This window comes from Nerophis ophidion, linkage group LG18 (assembly GCF_033978795.1).
Source record: "Nerophis ophidion isolate RoL-2023_Sa linkage group LG18, RoL_Noph_v1.0, whole genome shotgun sequence".
Lineage (NCBI taxonomy): Eukaryota > Metazoa > Chordata > Actinopteri > Syngnathiformes > Syngnathidae > Nerophis > Nerophis ophidion.
The window spans coordinates 1,446,790-1,467,256 of NC_084628.1; the positions used below are offsets into that span (position 1 = coordinate 1,446,790).

Genomic DNA, 20,467 nt, shown 5'->3' on the forward strand with positions numbered 1-20,467 from the left:
TTATTTTACACTTAGTCCATTGTTTAGTTCATTCCTAAACATCCTTCCAACATTTGCATTTCACATCCACAATCTGCAACTTTCCTTTCCATAGCGTTAAAATGATTCCATACAGCGCAGCGGCGCGATCATTCATTCATTCATGACGTTCATCAGCTGATTTTACTCACGGCCCGCCGGCTGCTTGCTGTCGTCGGTGCAGAGCGATCGTGGATTGTCCTTCGGGTCTACAGTGTAGTTTGTTTACTTGTTACGGCTACTCTGTTGTTCCAAAAAGTTTAAAAAAAATTACAATAAAGATAGCCAAGTAGCCTTGAGGAGGAGGTTTAATACTCACTAAATTCCTTAATAAGCACTCAGGGAGATATTTCTAGATTAAAAATGTTGATAATTTATTTTCACAAACAAAAAATATTCTCCGTTGTTGACTTTCTACATAATCAAAATAACTTATTTAGTGGTAGACAAACTATTTCACTCCTCACTCCTTCAGCATGACAGACAGAGAAAGGGAACGCCCAGCTGTCCTTTCTTCTTAATCATAGGAGGAGGAAGTGGCTCACTTAATCATAATCCATCTAAAACAGCCAATAATTAATCAACATCATCATTGACATTATTGGATTAGATTGTCAAAACAATTAATAAATAAATAAATAATATAGATAGGCTCCCACAGGAACATATAACCTTAAAATACATTAAAGTGTATAGGACTTAATATAAATGATAAATGGGTTGTACTTGTATAGCGCTTTTCTACCTTCAAGGTACTCAAAGCGCTTTGACATTACTTCCACATTTACCCATTCACACACTGACGGAGGGAGCTGCCATGCAAGGCGCCAACCAGCACCCATCAGGAGCAAGGGTGAAGTGTCTTGCTCAGGACACAACGGACGTGACGAGGTTGGTACTAGGTGGGATTTGAACCAGGGACCCCCGGGTTGCGCACGGCCACTCTTCCACTGCGCCACCCCGTCCCTGGTTATATGTAGTTGCAAATCCTTTGCTTTCAATAACTGCATCAAGCCTGTGAGCCATTGACATCACCAAACTTTTGTGATGCTTTTCCAGGCTTTCTCCATAGCCTTTTTCAGTTGTTTGTTTGTTTTGGGGGGAGGGGGTTACTCCTGTCAGTCTCCTCTTCAGCAGGTAAAATACATGCTCTATTGGGTTTAAGTCTGGAGACTGACTTGGCCAGTCTAAAACCTTCCACTTCTTGCCCCTGATCAACTCCTTTGTTGTTTTGGCAGTGTGTTTTGGGTCGTTATCTTGCTGCATGATGAAGGATCTCCCAATCAGTTTAGTTGCATCTTTCTTTAAATTAGAAGACTAAATGTTTCTGTAGACTTCTGAGTTCATTTTGCTGCTGCCATCATGGGTTACATCATCAATGAAGATGACGTCCCAGAAGAAGCCTTGCAAGCCCAAGCCATGACATTAGCTCTGCCGTGTTTCACATATGAGCTTGTATGTTTGGGATCATGAGCAGATCCTTTCTTTCTCCAAACTTTCGCCTTTCCATCACTTTGGAAGAAGATAATCTTTGTCTCATCAGTCCATAAAACATTCTCCCAGAATTTTTTAGGCTCATCCCTGCACCTTTTGGCCAAAATGTAGCCTGGCCTTCCAATTATTCTTGCTATCGAGTGGTTTGCATCTTCTGGTGTAATCTCTGTACTTCTGTTCATGAAGTCTTCTGCAAACAGTAGATTGTGATACCTTCACTCCTGCCCTCAGGAGGTTGTTGCTGATGTCACTAACAGTTGTTCTTTATAGCTCTCACAATGTTTCTGTCATCAACTGCTGATGTTTTCCTTGGTCCTGTTCCACGTCTGTAGCCTAGTACACCAGTGGTTTCTTTCTTCTTCAGAACATTCCAAACGGTTGTACTCACTATGGCCAATGCTTGTGCAATGGCTCTGATTGAATGTCCATCTTCTCTCAGATTCACAATTGCTTTGTTTTCACCCATAGACCCATAGACTCTCGTTTTCATGTTGGCGCCAACTCTAAATGCAGTCTGCACAGGCAAAACCTATCCTACTCAATCTGAAACTGAGCTCAGACATTTAGTGCTATTTAGTGTTTGAATAATCAATGTAATTGGGAAACACCTGGGCAACAACACACACCTGTCAGTCACATGTTCCGATACTTTTGCTCTCATGAAAAATGGGTAGGCTGAACCAAAAGGTGCTATCTTCTAAGTTGTGTATCAGATCCAGATGCAAATACCTGGAAATAAAAACTAACATGTTGATCTATTGTCCCATACTCATCTTTTATTGTCAAACCCAAATGTTTTCAGTCTACAACAAAAATAAACAAATTGGACTCACTGTTCCAATACTTTTGGAGGGCACTGTATGTATAGTACCCTTAGAAGAAACTAAGTATTGATGTACTGAAACACTTACACGTTCTTCTAAAGATAGAATATTGTATAAGTATTCGTGTACTGAAATACTTCAAAGACAGTTTAAGTAATGATGTACTACAATGCATGGACAGAAATACTTATATAATCTTTAGAATAAAGTTATGTATTGATGTTCTATAGTACAACGACATAAATACTTAGACATTGTATCTTTAGAAGAAACTAAGTATTGATTTACTGACATACTTTTACAATACACTATCTTTGGAAATAAGTGTAAGTATTTATGTACTGAAGTACTTATATAGGAGAAAGTCTATGTATTGATGTACTGAAATACTTATATAAAATACTATCTCAAGGGGGATGTAATATTGATGTACAACAAGGACGCAAAAACTTTAGAAAAAAAAGTGTAACTACACACGTATATGCTATCTTTTGTAGTATTGGTGTACTACAGTACAAGGCTAGAAACACATACTATATTTCGAAGAGAGTGTATTTATTGATGCACTACAGTATAAGGACAGAAATACTTATATAATACAGCAAGTTTAAAGGACAGCAGGTTAGGCCACCGTGAGCTGAGACAGTCTCTACACAAGTCCCAGTATGTAATGTGATAAATGGCATAAACGCGCCAGTGACACAAGATTTGAAGTCATTTACACTATATATATCCGCCTCTCTGCAATTGGTGAGATATATTCTACTCACGAGGGTGATTTGGCTGAAAATAAGGTGCCTCGAACGCCGAGTGGCCCATTGTTCCCCTGCAACTATGCCACAACGCGGATCAAAGGAATCTAAACACGTCCGTGATCAATTGTCCTCTAGGGATTTGGACGAAAATGCAATGTTTACTCCGGACGATCGAAAAATGTTGCGAGCTATGGTTGAAAAACTTGAAAAACTGGACATTTTGATTGAACTAATAACTGACGTTCCAGAGCTGAAAAAAATCAGTCAAGTACAATCACGCTGAAATGGTGGAGATAAAAAAGGAAAAGACGACACTAAAAGTTGAGTTAACAAGCCAGGAACTCGAAACTACTAGACTGACAACAGAGAGCGAGAAATTAAAGGCGGACTTGTTGGAACTCCGCTGCAGGAGCATGCGGGACAAGTTGCTGATTATGAAGATGAAGGTGACAAGATAGCTGCCAATGCTTCTCCCTGCTCAGAGTCTCTCTACAATTCATCAAATATATCTGGAATCTGAGACAAATATCTTGAAATGCTCCATTGCTGATGGTGAAGGAATACTTTACTTCACTACTTTGGGGATATTGCAACAACATTGGACTCTGAAAAAGGTATTTTAGGAGTATCAAATCAAGGCCCAAACAGGCCTTCTGAAAACTTCAGTGCAGCTCATCAAGTTACCGTATTTTCCGCGCTATAAGCCGCATCTAAAAACCAAAAATGTTCTCAAAAGATGACAGTGCGGCTTATAACCCGGTGCGCCTTATATATGTATTAATATAAATATTTATTTTCATAGAGTTTAGGTTTCGCAACTACGGTAAACAGCCGCCATCTTTTTTCCCCGTAGAAGAGGAAGCCCTTCTTCTTCTACGGTAAGCAACCGCCAAGGTAAGCACCCGCCTACCTGGAAAGAGGAAGCGCTTCTTCTTCTACGGTACGCAACCGCCAAGGTAAGCACCCGCCCACCTGGAAAGAGGAAGCGCTTCTTCTTCTACGGTACGCAACCGCCAAGGTAAGCACCCGCCCCCGTAGAAGAAGAAGCGCGCGGCTAATCCGATTCATTTCATTTGTGTGTTTCTGTAAAGACGACCACAAAATGGCTCCAACTAAAAGACACGCGTACAACGCAGAATTCAAACTCAAGGAAATAAGTCACGCAGAAGAACACGGAAATAGAGCAGCAGCGAGAGAATTGAACATAAATGAATCAATGGTGCTTAGGTGGAGGAAGCAACAAGATGACCTGCGCCAAGTAAAGAAGACAACACAGAGTTTGAGGGAACAAAGCAAGATGGCAAGAGTTGGAGGACAAACTAACAGTGGGTTGTTGAGCAGAGAGCAGCAAGCAGAAGTGTCAGTAACATCATTATTCCAATGAAGGCAACAGCGCCAGCAAGCGAACTTCACTTGGATGATTTTAAAGGTGGAGCTTCTTGGTGTTTCCGGTTCATGAAAAGACGCAATCTCTCCGTCCGCACACGGACTACTATTTCACAGCAACTGCCAAAAGACTTTCAAAAAAAGCTGGCTACTTTCCGCGCATATTGTAAAAACAAGATAGCTGAAAAAAGATCCGGCCAGGAAGGCAGGATTCATGGAACTGCCGGACAGCAACAGCGACACTGACTCTGATGACTTCGACGAGACGGAGCCCGCCATTTTGGATGCCGTATTCGCCCAATTTTTTAATTCAGACACCGAAGAAGAAAAATTCGAGGGATTTATGGATGAGGAATAACTTCTGAAGGTGAGCTTTAAATGTTTATTTTGTGTGCTGTGACATTAACGTTCGACCAAAGTTGAGTTATTGATGTTGCTATTGCTCTGCAATATTTTGAGTGTTACTATTGTTGTGATTGCACATTCGCACACTGGTTTGTATTATTAAAGTTTGACTGACCTATCTGACTGTTTTTTTGACATTCCCTTTAGCGCAGCATGGGCGCGGCTTATGACCCGGTGCGGCTTATAGGTTTACAAAGTTTTTAAATATGCCATTCATTGAAGGTGCGGCTTATAACACGGGGCGGCTTATAGCGCGGAAAATACGGTACCTAAAATACCTGTGTAAAATTACTTGAAAAGATGACAATAACAATTAAAAAGTTGTCAGAGGAACTTGAAGAGATAAAGAAATCTCTAAACTTCATGGGTGAAGAGATTGCTAAGGTTCTAAAGCAACAAGGAAACATCATGGGCCTCATGGAGGAAGTGAAGGAGCTGAAGGAGAATGTGATCCAGAGAGACAAAAGGATTGAACTTTTGGAGCAGAGATGTGAGGATTTGGAGCAACAATCACTTGTCAATGACATTGTGGTCACAGGACTAGAGCTGAAACACCGCAGTTATGCTCGAGTTACAGCTGGGCTGAACCAAGGTGAAGATGCTCCTACGGAGGAACTTGAAACTCTTGAGCAAAAACTCCTGGACTTTTTCAGAGGTAAAAACATCATCGTTGAGAAACAAAACATATCAACATGCTATTCATTTCCAAACAAGAATGTTAAAGCAAGACCAATAATAGTGATGCAGATGGTTAACCAGAAACACAAAATGGAGCTGCTGAGACAGTCCAAAAAGCTAAAGGGCACTGGAATTTATCTGAATGAGCACCTGACAAAGAAAAATGGTGAAATTCCAAGAAGTGGCCGCATTCTCAGGAAAGAAAATAAGATTCAATCTACATGGACGAGACATGGCAAAGTCTACATAAAGCCAAATGGATCGGATCAAATGAAGCCAATATGGATTAAAAACGTGAAAGACTTGGAACAATTTAAATAACTTGTTGAATCAGGACAACAAATGGTATGTGGACAATGAAAATGTATGGTACACATGGTATATGGACATTAGGATTATGGATAATGTGTGTTTTTTTAAGTTATATCGTACATTTTAGTACATTATTGATATTTTGGTTAAACTTCTTTGGAGGATGACTAATAATGACTTTTATATTTCTGACGAGGAAGAAAGCATTATAGCTGGGCAAGAAGATATTCAAGACAGGATAAGCTGTAAGGAACTAAATTTAAGTTATTTAGAAATGAATGATGATAAAGTAGGAGAATTTTGTAATGACATTGATCCAGAAATTAATCTAAGTGGATTACATAACATAAATGTTTCATATTACTCAGAGGATAGTTTTAAAAATGTGGATTTAAAGGGTTTTTTGCTTATTCATTTTAATAGTAGAAGTCTCAGGGCTAATTTTGAGAAGATACAAGAGTGTTTGGAATCTTTAAAATCAACATTCCAAGCAATTGCATCTCAGAGACATGGTTGACAGATGAAATTAATGATATGTTTATATTAGAAGGTTATGATTTTTATAATATAAATAGAAAAAATTAAAAAGGAGGTGGCGTTGCGTTCTATGTACAAAAAAAATATTACTGTGAAATTATCGACAGTCTAGTTATAGATGATGTTATGGAGAGTATGTCTATAAAAATACAAATAAACAACGAACGTAGTGCATATTTGAGTTGTATTTATAGGACACCTGGGTCACATGTAGAGCTTTTCCATGACAGCCTACTAAAAGTACTTGGAAAACTAGCTAACAAGAAATGTGTCTTTGTGTGTGGAGATTTCAATTTTGATTTATTAAAATGGAGAACCCATAAACCAACTAATGACTTTATAAATGAAATGTTTACTTATGGTTTGCAACCAATAATTGATAAACCAAGCAGAATAACTCGAGAATCTGCTACCCTCATTGACAATATTTTTACAAATATCCATGACATAACTACAGGTGGAATACTCCTTAGTGACATCACAGATCATTTTCCAGTGTTTGTGAATATTCAAAGTATGATTGTAAATAATATAGCACAAAAAACATTGTTCAAATTAACAAGATTAAGGACACCTGAAAGAATACAAGCATTTAAGAATGAGCTTTCAAAATGTTTCTGGGAAGGGGTGTATGTTGAAAATTGTAATGATTCATACAGGGCATTTCTGTTTAAATGGATAGAACTTTATAATTCCTGCTGTCCAGTCGTGAAGTCCACACTAAAGAAAGTGAGTAAAAATAAGCCTTGGATGACGAAGGGTCTAGTAATGGCCTCCAATAGAAAAAATGTTCTGTATGATAGTTACTTAAAAAATAAAACTGAACAAAATGAAAGGGAGTATAAAATTTATAAAAATAAGTTGACTTCTATTCTACGAAAGCAAAAGAAAAGTTATTATAACGAGAAATTTGAAGATAGCAAAAATAATATTAAACAAACATGGAACACAATCAACCAGGTTTTAGGTAATAGATGTAAAAATCATGAGACTCCGAGCTACTTTATAAATGATAATAATATAAAACTAAACAAAAAAGAAATGATAGTGGAAGAATTTAATGACTATTTGGTTAATATGGGCCCTGCACTTGCAGAAAAAATACCTGTTTATGAGGACACAGGCTTGACTAAAAACACAATAAACCCTCATTTAAAATCAATGTTTTTGAGTGGAGTAACGGAAGTGGATATAATTCAAACAGTAAGAGCCTTTAAAAGTAAAACATCTACAGACATACATCACATAGATATGGTAATTATTAAAGAATGTATTCATTTAATTCCTAAGCCATTGGCTCACATATGTAATCAATCATTCATGTGTGGATACTTCCCAGATGATATGAAGATAGCAAAGGTTATTCCTGTTTTTAAAAACGGAAATAAGCATCTTATGGAAAATTATAGACTGATTTCAATACTCACTCAATTTTCAAAAATTTTAGAAAAGCTTTTTACAAAACAGTTTAATAATTTTCTGGAAAAAAACACCTTGCTTAAGCAGCAGCAGTATGGTTTTGGGGAAAATCGAACAACTACGTATGCAGTAATGCATATGCTGGAGGAGGTTAGTACTGCTATGGATAATGATGAATTTACAATAGCCATCTATATTGATTTAAAAAAGGCCTTCGATACCATTGACCACAGACAGTTAATAAATAAGTTGGATAAGTACGGCATCCGAGGGCCAGCTCTGTCCTGGATCAAGAGCTATCTAGAAAATAGAAAACAATGTGTTCAGGTGGATAATACAATATCTGGATTTAAAAATATAGTTTGTGGAATTCCACAGGGTTCTATAATTGGTCCTAAGTTATTTACAATTTTCATTAATGATTTTTGTGATGCATCAAGTTTCTTAACATTTTTTATGTTTGCTGATGATACAACTATCCTTTGTTCTGGAAAATCTTTTAATGAACTTTTGGTAAAAATAGAACAAGAAATGACAGTGCTTAAAAACTGGTTTGATATGAATAAATTATCACTTAATATTGCTAAAACTAAATTTATGATATTTGGTACCAAAACTGAGGTATCTAATGAAGTAAATATTAAAATAAATGGATATAAAATTGAGCGTGTCTTTGATACTAAGTTTTTGGGAGTTATAATTTATTATAAATTATCATGGAGACAACATGTAAATTATATAAAAACAAAAATATCAAAAACACTTGGTGTTTTGTATAAAACTAAAGAATTACTTAATTATAATTCTTTGTTAACAATTTATTATACTTTGATACTTCCATACATGACATACTGTGTAGAACTCTGGGGAACCACTTTTAAAACCATAACTAATGATATTGTTTTGCTGCAAAAAAAAAGCTGTACGGCTAATAAAAAAAGCAGGATATTATGACCATACCCATCCATTATTTGTTAAATCAAAACTTATGAAATTTCAAGATATTGTTTATTATAAAATAACACAGATAATGTTCAAAGCAAAAATAAATACTCTTCCAGAAGGAATTCAAAAATACTTCACTCTACAGACCAGCAAATACAATCTAAGAGATGAATCTAGGTTTATTTTACCAAAAGCAAGACTAGTGGTTAAATGTAGATTATCTGTTCTCGGTGTTAATTTGTGGAATTCTGTTGGTAAAGAAATAAAAATGAGTGACTCAGTATTTAATTTCAAAAAGAACATGTCACAATGTATTTTAAAAAGTTATGTGAACTAGAAATTTATGTTTGTTTGGTTAAATGTTGTATTTAGAAGGTATGTATGTTTATCTATTTACAGAAAAGTGTATGTGTGTAGGTACATATTTTTGTATTGTTTGTTGGGGGGCAGCTTGAATGTGGATGCTGAATGACTATATTTCTTTTTGTGTTGCAGAATTATTAGAAAGGGTAACTTAATTGAATGTAAAAAATGTATGTTGGGCATATAAGCTTTTTTGCTTCTGCCCGTTTCAGTCATGTTATTCATTTTTGAATCGTGATCTATGTTTGAATATGTTTTTGTTAGACTGAAAATAAACTGAGCTGAACTGAACTGAAAGATGTAGAAGAGACTTACAGCATCGCGGAGAACCTCGTCACAGCCATTCTGCAGAAGCAACTGGGCATTTCGGATGAAGAAGTCAAGAGGATCCAAATGGAACGAGCACACAGGATTGGCAAACGCAAAGAGGATGCTAGACCGAGACCTATGGTTGTAAAGTTGATCAACTCCAAATGCAAAGACGGAGTGCTTGCTCTCTCCAGAGGGTTACTAACCCTCCTTAATCTTTACAAAAGATTAAAAATGTTATGGATGCATTTGATTTAATTGATATCTGGAGATTAAAAAATACTAGGTTAGTACAATATATGTGGAGAAGACAAAACCAGGCAAGTCCTATTGACTATTTTTTATATACCATTTTCATTGCTAAACAAAGTGACTGCAATATCAAGCAATGATAAATTGTGTTCTGATAATAATTGTATAGGTTTAAAAAACTGCAATTGAAGATAATACATGTGAGCCCAGATATTGGAAGTTGAATCAAATGCTTCTACAGGATGAATAATTCATTGAAAAAAAAAAAACTTATTACTGACTAATTTAAAAATAATACAGGATCATCAAATCGCCAAATCGCCTGGGAAGCCTTCAAATATTTAAGGGGATATGCCATCGCGTACTCTTCATGGAGAAAAAAAACTTAAAATGGTCTAACAGGAATTAAAGAAAGAAATTGAGGATTTACAAAAAACATTGATAGTAGTGATAATCTAATTAGCGAGCAACTGAATTCCTTTTACAGCCAAAAAAGAAGAGTTAAACTTAACTGAAAAACAATTATTTTAAAGTTATGACTGCAACAGAGCAATCTGGATGAAAAAAAGGTGATAAGTGTTCAAAATTAATTTGAAATATCCAAGCAAAAAAACGTTATAAAAAGAACATTTCCATACGTATTAAAACAAATGGAAAGGTATTGGATACACACACCACATTGTTGAAAGTAAAGGAAAATTACTTTGGAAATATTTTTTCTAATTCAGTAATCTCTCCTGAAACTACTTTTTTTTTTCAGAAAATTATAAAAGAAAATTGACTTCAGAAGAAAGCCATTCATGTAAAGGCCTCATTAGAGAGGAAGAACTTGTGGAAGCTGTTAAGTCTTTTCATCCAGGGAAACCCCAGAATTAGGTGGAATACCTATTGAGGTCTATCAAGTATTTTATGAAGAGGTTAAGAAACCACTGCTTTTGTAGTTTTAATTACTCATATAAAACACATGTTTTTGTCTAACACTCAAACAGAAGGTCTTATTTCTTTATTCTGAAACAGGAAATAAATGGTGAGTATAAAGACCAAGTTTATCTACAAAATTGGAGACCAATGACACTTCAGTGATACGATGCCAAGATCCTGGCAAAATGTTTGGCTTAAGGACTTAAGTCTGTTTTGTCAAATATTAGGGTTAGGGTGAATTATTATTCACCAAGATCAATCAGGTTTCCTACAATTAAGTAACATAGGAAACAATATTAGACAGTTATTAGAAATGATAGAAAATTATAATATGGAAAATAAAGGATCAATTTTTACAGTCAACCTGGAGAAAGAATTTGACAAAATTAGCCTAGATGTGTAAAAGCTTAGTTTGTTTCAATTTTGGCAACACCTTACTACACTGGATAAAGATGCTATATATTTAAATGAACTGTAGAATCATCAATAATGGATACATCTCTGGGACAATACTTCTATTAAGAGGTCTAAGACAAGGGTGCCTTTTGTCTCCATACTTATTTATTATTGCCATGGAAATATTGACGGTAAAAGTTAGATTGAATAAAAATATTGAAGGGCTCAGTAATAATATTATTGAAAGTAAAATAATGTATGCCGAAGATACAAGCTTCTTTATCAGCCCCGATCCTCATTGTTTGCGAAAGCTTCTTAATCATTTGGACATATTTTCACAGCAATCTGGGCTTAAGCTAAAATATGGTAAATGTAAAATAATAATCGGAAATCTAAAGGGAACGTTATTTCGATAGCAATGCAAAGTGCCTGTTTTGTGGACAGATGGACCATTTAACATACTTGGTGTTTTTGTCCCAGAGAATCTGGAAGATCTCGGCTCAGTAAATTATGTTAATCGATTAAGAAAACTGGATAAAATGATGCAATTATGGAAAGGGAAATCCTTAATCTTGTATGGTAAAATATCTATTGTCAACTCGTTAATCATTCCTCAATTTATTTATTTGTTTTTGTCATTACCAGCTCCATCAAAAAACTTTAAGGTCTATGAGCGGAGGGTCTTCCATTTTGTCTGGGACGGCAAACCAGAAAAGATTAGAAGAAAGGTTTTGTACAATGAATATGAGGGCCTGAAACTTCTCAACCATGAAGCTATGTGCCTGTCTTTAAAAGCATCAATTGTTCCAAAGACGTAATTAAACACTGAGTGGTACACAAGTGTCCTGTTGGACAAAAAACATGTACTGTATCAAAATAAATTGTATCCGTTTTTACAATTGATGACCTCGCATTTTCCTTATGTAGAGAGAGAGTCTGCTGGGAAACATGGCGAGGTTCATGAAGGAAACAATCCACTCATGGTGGTGTTTTCTATTTGATGTGCCAGAAAAAAGAGATGACATTTTGCAGAAGATAATATGGATGAACTCTATTGTTGTAATAGATGGAAAGCCTTTCTTTTGGTAAACTATGTTTGAAAGAGGAATCATTTTTGTCAATGACATTATCAATGAGAACGGTAAGATTATGAAGTATGATGAATTTAAAGGCCTACTGAAAGCCACCACTACCGACCACGCAGTCTGATACTTTATACATCAATGATGAAATTTTAACATTGCCACACATGCCAATACGGCCGCTTTAGTTTACTAAATTGCAATTTTAAATCTCCCGCGAAGTTTCCTGTTGAAAACATTGCAGAATGATGACGCTTATGTTGACGCGTGTTTGTGACGTTATTGTTTGTAGTGGACATTTTATCCAAGCATCACTCACAGCTAAAAGTTGTCCAATTTAATTGCATAATTACACAGTATTTTGGACATCTGTGTTGCTGAATCTTTTGCAATTTGTTCAATTAATAATGGAGACGTCAAAGAAGAATGCTGTTGGTGGAAAGCAGTGGATTGCAGCCGCTTTTAGCAACCAAAACACAGCCGGTGTTTCTTTGTTTGTTGTGAAGCTTTACTATGGAACAGAGCAGTCAAGCGAACATGTTTCTCTACCACATGTCAACCAGAAGGTTTCGGTGAGAAAATTGTGGTAATAAGTCGGCTCTTATCGGAGACATCAGCGGAGCTTGTGCCATTCTTCCTGCAGCAGCTGTCAAATAGCCAGCTGCCACTTTCTTGGCTCCTCCATGGCTTCCATCAGAGACACTGCTGGTCACCAAACCCCTCCCAATTTCAGGTATGACTTTATAATCTCACTAAAACACTAGTAACACAATAATCAGATAAGGAATTTTCCAGAATTATCCTAGTAAATGTGTCGAATAACATCTGAATCGCTCCCACTGCCCTAGCCTTTTTTTTCTATTGCTTCACTCTAACTTTCCTCATCCACGAATCTTTCATTCTCGCTCAAATTAGTTGGGAAATCGTCGCTTTCTCGGTCCGAATCGCTCTTGCTGCTGGTGGCTGTGAATATAAACAATGTAAGGAGCCCTACAACCAGTGACGTCACACGCACATCGTCTGCTACTTCCGGTACAGGCAAGGCTTTTTTTTTAGCGACCAAAAGTTACGTACTTTATGGTTGATGTTCTCTACTAAATCCTTTCAGCAAAAATATGGCAATATCGCGAAATGATCAATTATGATACATAGAATGGACCTGCTATCCCCGTTTAAATAAGAAAATCTCATTTCAGTAGGCCTCTAGAACTATGTATGATGATGCTTGTTCAAGTTTTTCATTCAATCAACTAACTGGAATAATTGGGAAAAGATGGAAACAAATAATTAATTATGGAACTACTAAATTATTAGTTTGTAAACCTCTAATAAGAAATTCTAGTTGGCAAAAAGGAACTAAAATAAATATAAAATAATATAATGTTTATTTAATAAAGAAATCTTTGAAGGATGCTCATATAACACATATGGAAAATGGGAGGACATTTTTGACTGCTTTTTGACTGAAGAAATATTCAAATTAATCTACAAAACTACTATCGATTTGCAAAATTGTTAATTTCAAATTAAAATTATTTATAACTTTTCGAAGACAAGAAAAATGTTAAAACTATGGAATGTGACAAGAGTCGGATGAATACCTATTTTGTTGTAAGGAGTCTGAATCCACCCTGCTTTTGTTTTGGTATTGTCATATTGTGTCTTCCTTTTGGGTGGAAGTTGGAAAAATGTGTTTAATTATTGGTTTGTTTATGAAGCTTAATATGGTTTCTGTTATTTTAGGAGAGTTCATTGACAGTCATGACTAAGTCAATTTAATTATAGCATTCAGTGAAAGGTTTTTTTTAAGGCCAAAAACAGATATTCACTTTTTACCCTCATTAAAACATGTATTCAGTATTTTTTGACTTCAGAAAGTTATATGGTTGAAACCGATAATGATGCCAATATACATAAAAAAAGATGGGAAGTTTGAAAATGTAATTTTGTTTACAGATATTTGCAATCTATTGTTGTGTTTCCTAATTTTGAGTGTACATAAATGAAGGCGTGTGTTGCTGAGCCCGACTTTGATTGATTGATTGAAACTTTTATTAGTAGATTGCACAGTTCAGTACATATTCCGTACAATTGACCACTAAATGGTAACACCCCAATAAGTTTTTCAACTTGTTTAAATCGGGGTCCACGTTAATCAATTCAGGTAAACTGGACCTGGACATAATCTGGACTGGACCTGGTTTGAAGAACCCTTCAAACAATCTAATTTCATTCATAAGGTCCTTTTCAAAAAATATATATAAAATAAAATAAAATAAATACATTTAAAACATTTTCTTGAATAAGAAAGACAGTACAACAATATAAAACAGTTATAGAGAAACTAGTACTTAATGAAAATGAGTAACATTAACTGTTAAAGGTTAGCACTATTAGACAGCGTAATGAAATACATGTTATACAATCTTTAGAAGAAATTGTAAGTATAATATATTATCTTCAGAATATGTTCATAGTGAAGCACTACAAGGACAGAAATATTTCATCCTGCTTGAATGTAAGACTTGTATTCAACTCCTGGGTAAACACTGCCCCCTGGTGGACTCTTTAACTACATACCTTGTCTCCTTTGCGTCCACTCAGACCTTGAGCACCTGGAACGCCCTTGGGTCCTCTCTCTCCTTTGCGTCCACTCAGACCTTGAGCACCTGGAACGCCCATGGGTCCTCTCTCTCCTTTGCGTCCACTCAGACCTTGAGCACCTGGAACGCCCATGGGTCCTCTCTCTCCTTTGCTTCCCTGTCATATATGAGAACAATGAATAAGTATTGTACTTACAATGTGCTGTGCTGAGCAGACATGTGTTGAGTTGGCTCCAGCAGCAAACTTTCCGTATTCACTTTTAGACCTTGTCATTGAAGCAATTTGAAGTACAGCGAGGTATTGCATGCATGACATACATGTAGATGTTTTTAAAAATGTATTTTGTAATTTGTGATTGCTGCTGTTCACATTCACGTCCACACAGAAGTAATACAAATAACACTTTTCTAGACAAAAGCAGCACCGTTGTATAGCACACTCGATGTAGATACTTTTTTAAATGTATTTTGTAATTTATGATTGGCCTCACGCGGGCCGGACAGGGACGCACATAGAGGCGCAGAATGCCCGGGTCTGTGTTACAGTGAATGAATATGCATTTTAATGTATAATCACCTCATGATAGTATTACACAATTCCCTAAGCCAGTGACTATCTAACTGTGGTAAGACAGAGAATGACATAAATATGCAAACAGTTTTACTGTTCAAATTGTGGCCAAAAATATTCAATGAATACTTATGGCCACTACGCAACTGGTCATTATGGTGGTACTTGGAGAGCAACGTTTTTTTTTCTTGAAGTGGTACTTGGAGAACAACCTTTACATATTTGCTTTTGAAGTCATAAGTCAGGGGAACAAGCATTTAAACAAAAACATTTCAGGAATATAAATGTTAACACAGGGGTGTCTAAACGTTTTCACCAAAAAGTCAAAGTATGTTGGTACCGTTTTGAGATATTTTTATATATCTTAAAAATAATACTCAAAACTGACATTAAAGAAAAAACTTGGGCCATGTCCACACGATTACAGAGTGTTTCAAAAACACATATTTGGGGTGAAAACAGTCTTCATTCACACAAGTGTAGTTTCAAAAGTGTCTCTGTCTACACACAAACACATACACCTGCTGTCATGCACATTTTGTCCAATCAAAATCCTGACAAATGGTGGCATTACACCTCTTATTATTTTTATTTTTATACACTACACGTAAAATGACTTGTCCATTATCTTTAAACCCAGCCTGCACGTACACAGAGCCCTGGGAACATTATTAAAGAGCGAATAATAGAATTATAACATGTTCAGCAAAATGGTGATGAATTACATGTGCAGTGAAGTCGACATTATTTCTAAAATCAGCACGCACTAAGGAAACCATTTTGCATGTTTGAGGGAATTATAAAGCATTTAATCATGGATATAATGATATGGTACATGGATGATGAAGTGTATATTGTCTTTCACATCAGTACAAATTACAAGGATGACGTTACATTGTTTTTTTTGTTTCTGCTTGGTCGCTCTTTTTGTGTGTGTGCGGTCGCGCCCGGCTCAATCTACAATAATGGAAGCAAGACACGTAAGTTCACTTCATGACTTGTCGTTAAACAAGGACTAAAAACATAAGATAATGTTGCACCTTTCTTATGACACAGAGCAAAAAGTCTTGCTTGTCAAAGTTGTGCCATCAGGTGGAGGTTCCACAGCCATCACATCCAAAACAGCTGACTGTCATTTGCGCTGACGGGAGTGTCACCAAGCCCATTTTAATGAATCTTTTTTTAATTCATGTTGAGTGAAAATAGCGCATCCAAACATAGAATAAATCATCTTATGGTGCGTTTAAAGGCAGCAAGGTAGCAAGGCAGTGTTGTTGAGCTTGGAAATGACACAAGCGTGACGTCATCTCAAGTCTCCGGTTGTGCCGTGTACACGCATACGCTCAGCGGAGACTTTTGGAACTCTACACTTTGACCAGCGTTTGCAAAAGTCTGCATTTTTAAAGACACGAGAGGCCTAAACACAGAGATATGTATGCGTTTATTAGGTTTCTCTGTTCGTGTGGACATGGCCTTAGTGTCAGCTTTGTGTTATAGAGTACAAAGTGTACCAAAGTATTACAGTAAAAAATAGAACATAGGTGGTTCCACAGCTGGGCGATATATCGATATACGCGATATATTGCGGGTTTGTCTCTGTGCGATATAGAAAATGACTATATCGTAATATTGGAGTAGACGTTCTCACGCAGTTGTTTTTAGCTGCGGGCATTACACTACAGGCTCTCCTCGCTCTTTCCTGTGTCTCCTTCTCACAGACAAGCAGGCGCACATTCTTACATACGTCACATACTGTCACCTCTTACTTCACATACGTATACGCCCTCGCCCAGCAGAGAGGTAGCGGCGTGGCTAACGTTAGCTGTGATGCTAGCGGGTTGTTGCAAGAGAACGAAGGTGCGAATCTCGTAACAAATGAATGAATTCATTCCCAAGAAAAACAGCACGGGGTCCATCGTCTGGCGGTGGTTCGGCTTCAATCGGAAATATGTCGAATAGACAACTTTAATTTGTTATGTGTGGAGCACAAGCGTTGCTACCAAAAGTAGCATTACTGCTAATATGTAGCATCATTTGAAAAGTTGAATAAATACAGTTTTGGTCAATTGACTTAGTTGTGATTTCCTTCTCTGCATGAAAGTTTTAAAAGTAGCATATATTAGTGCAGTATGGAGAATAATCACCATACTGCTGTGATTATATGTATCCAGTGTTTATTCAAGGCTAAGGCAAAATACAGAGAAATATATCGTATATCGCGATATGGTCTAAAAATATTGCAGTATTACAAAAAGGCAATATCGCCCAGCCCTAGGTGGTTCAACGTAGCACATTTTTCTGCCTATATTTTTCACATTTACTAATAGGGTGTCCAGAGCAGCAACGGTGGGCAAAATGAACTTTCACAAAATATTCATTATGAACAGTCCTGCAATGCGTTCACTTGTGGAAATGTCTAAACATAAAAGCTAAATGTCCTCCAATAATAAGCGCACAAGTCTTGCTGGGTAATATGGCCCAAAACGGATAGCATTTATGCATTTATAGTCTGAATGGCGATATATGTTATACCGTATTTCCTTGAATTGCCGCCGGTGCACTAATTAATTTAAAACCTCCTCTCACTCCTGCGCTTACCAAAGGCATGCAGTAAAAGTAAGCATGCGCACATTATTTTAAAACCTCTTCTCACTCCGACACTTACCAAAGGTATGCAGTAAAAATCTGAGTGTGATGTAAGCTTGGATCTTAAATCCTACTGAATAGTAGGGGTGTAACGGTACGTGTATTTGTATTAAACCGTTTCAGTACGGGGGTTTCGGTTCGGCACGCGGGCGTACCGAACGAGTTTGGAAGCAGAAGTCTTCACAAGCTGCTATGCTTTCTGCCTCTGTCTCAGCAGTGAGCACCCAGCATTGTCCTGCCCACACAACCATCTGATTGGTTACATACAAAGCCAATCAGCAGTGCGTATTCAGAGCGATGTAATAGCCAATCAGCAGTGTGTATTAAGAGCGATGTAATCAATGCTTTAGCGTCGAGCAGAGCTATTCGTTTAGCAGGGGAGCAGCGGACTCTACCCAAATTATACTTAACACTTCCCAGTCACAACTATTACAAACATCACTATGAGCCCGTTGACCTTCTAGAAACTTAAACTGCAGCTCAGGTAGCTCACAGGATTGGTTTGAGGTGAAGGCTAATTAGCTTTTAGCGTAACATTAGCTCATTTTGCTGTGTGTGTGTGTGCGTGCAAGGGGCATCAAAACCCTGTCTGTCTGTTATTTCATTGAACTCCATCGTGTTTAGGGATAAATAGTCTCTCCCATTGCTATTGTACTATTTTTCAGCAATAGTTACATTAATCATTAGTAATGTAGCAGCCTAGTTTTGAATAGCAGGGTCCCTGCTATCGCATGTTGATAAAAATACAACATGTACATAATAAAAGTCAACTACAGGCTTCCCTAATACTGTAATAAATTAAGCATGATGAGTTGACATTAAACAGTTTCAATGGAAACTGTTTAATGTTGCACTTTTTATATGTAGAAGAAAGGTTTTTTCATTTCATTTAATCACAGCAACAACTTGAGACAGTTTAATGTGGATTAGCGTGGGCAGAATTATTATAGTTTTCCTCATGTTAGAAGGATAAAGCCATTGTTTACAAATTTGGTAAATAACCAAAAAAGGTATATTTTGTTGTTTTCTTACTGTACCGAAAATGAACCGAACCGTGACCTCTAAACCGAGGTACGTACCAAAACGTAATTTTTGTGTACTGTTGCACCCCTACTAAATAGCTCTTAGTCTTCTTCCCTTTATGCGATTTCAAATTACCGGTATCAAAATCAGCCTCCTCCATTTTGAAAATGATGACAGGGGAAGTGTCACTCGTGACATCACGAGTTTGACCAGGCGGTAATACTAAGCATGCGCTAATTTTTTGGGGGAGCGAGTTTGACCCGGCAATAATTCAAGGCAGGCGCATACTATATGCCCTGCGGCAATTCAAGGAAATACGGTATGCTGGTACCTGAAACAACAGGTGTAAAGTGCTCGAGGCCGCTGACCTACTTATCTCCATTGCAGCGGTGGTTTGCGTTGTGCATCGTTGCTTCCTGTGCGTGGGGTTATTTTCAGAGCAACTGAAAAGCAGAGACGTGGAAATTCACAACTCTAAGCTGAAGAAGTAGAATAAATCAACACGCAAAATGTTTACATCTCAAGATCGTATCAAATTATACCCAAAGCTAAGTTTTAATTTCTTTACTCATAATTTAAGACTATTGTATACATTTTTTCTGTATAATCCTGAAATATGAAGTCAGTCTACGCATCCTATCATGATTTATAAGCTTCCATAAAATCTTTTTGTAAGGCTGCCGGCGCCGCCTCAGACAAACAAAACCATTGTAACATTTCACCCGGAAAAAAGTCCTCTGCTATGGTCCGATAGTGGTATACAAGTGCTAAATTATTCACTGTAAAACCCTGTTTGAAAATTCAACAAAATATGGAAGTTACAGCTATTGTTTATTGTAACGTCAGTACTTCGTTCATTAAATAATAAAATATATAATCTATCAAGTTTTAAAATATTGAATGAAGTGATTTTCTTTAAGTTACTGACTTTTTATTCATGCATTTATCATGTTTTGTAGTTCACCTTCCAAAAAGTAGCTCACTTATTTTCTTAGTCTTAAAAAGCGACAAGTTTTGAGCTTCAAAAATGCCTAGCTCCTTTGATATCATATTGGTTCAAATACCTTTTAAACTTGGTTTGCCTTTGCACTAGTGTCACTTTTTTTTAAAGATATTCAGCATTTTAAATTTGGAGAGTATGCAGATTAATTTTTCCTGTATGTAGTAACCTAACGTGTTGCTTATAAAGTCATTAATTAGCAGTTTTTGTTATTTTTTTCCATTACGCTAGGTTTATTGCCTAAAGGCTGCTGGCTATTCAGTTTGTAACTACTCTTCAGTCGCTATACGACACACGGGCTATAAGGAAAGACATTTTCAAGCCCAGGACTAGCTAATCATTTGCAGGCATGTGAGCACCCTTTAAAAAAAAAAACATAAAGGCTGGCAAAAAAAATAAGAATAAATTAAATCAAGACTACATTTCCTGCAATGGAAACAATCACAAACAAACAAACAAATAAATACACACTATTTTTTTTTAACAACAAACATGTCCACATGTGAATAAAAGTTAAGGCACTTTCAA

The 20,467-nt window shown here is 36.5% G+C and overlaps 1 protein-coding gene across 3 annotated transcripts in view; it reads right to left on the bottom strand.

The window, feature by feature from the left end:
* Positions 1-20,467, bottom strand: part of LOC133537476 (collagen alpha-2(IX) chain-like) — a 149,235-nt gene that overhangs the window by 127,298 nt on the left and 1,470 nt on the right. For all 3 annotated transcript variants that reach the window (XM_061878524.1, XM_061878526.1, XM_061878525.1), the window contains exon 2: positions 14,677-14,856. In XM_061878524.1, coding sequence (XP_061734508.1) covers positions 14,677-14,856 — 180 coding nt within the window. The remainder of the gene's footprint in view (positions 1-14,676; positions 14,857-20,467) is intronic.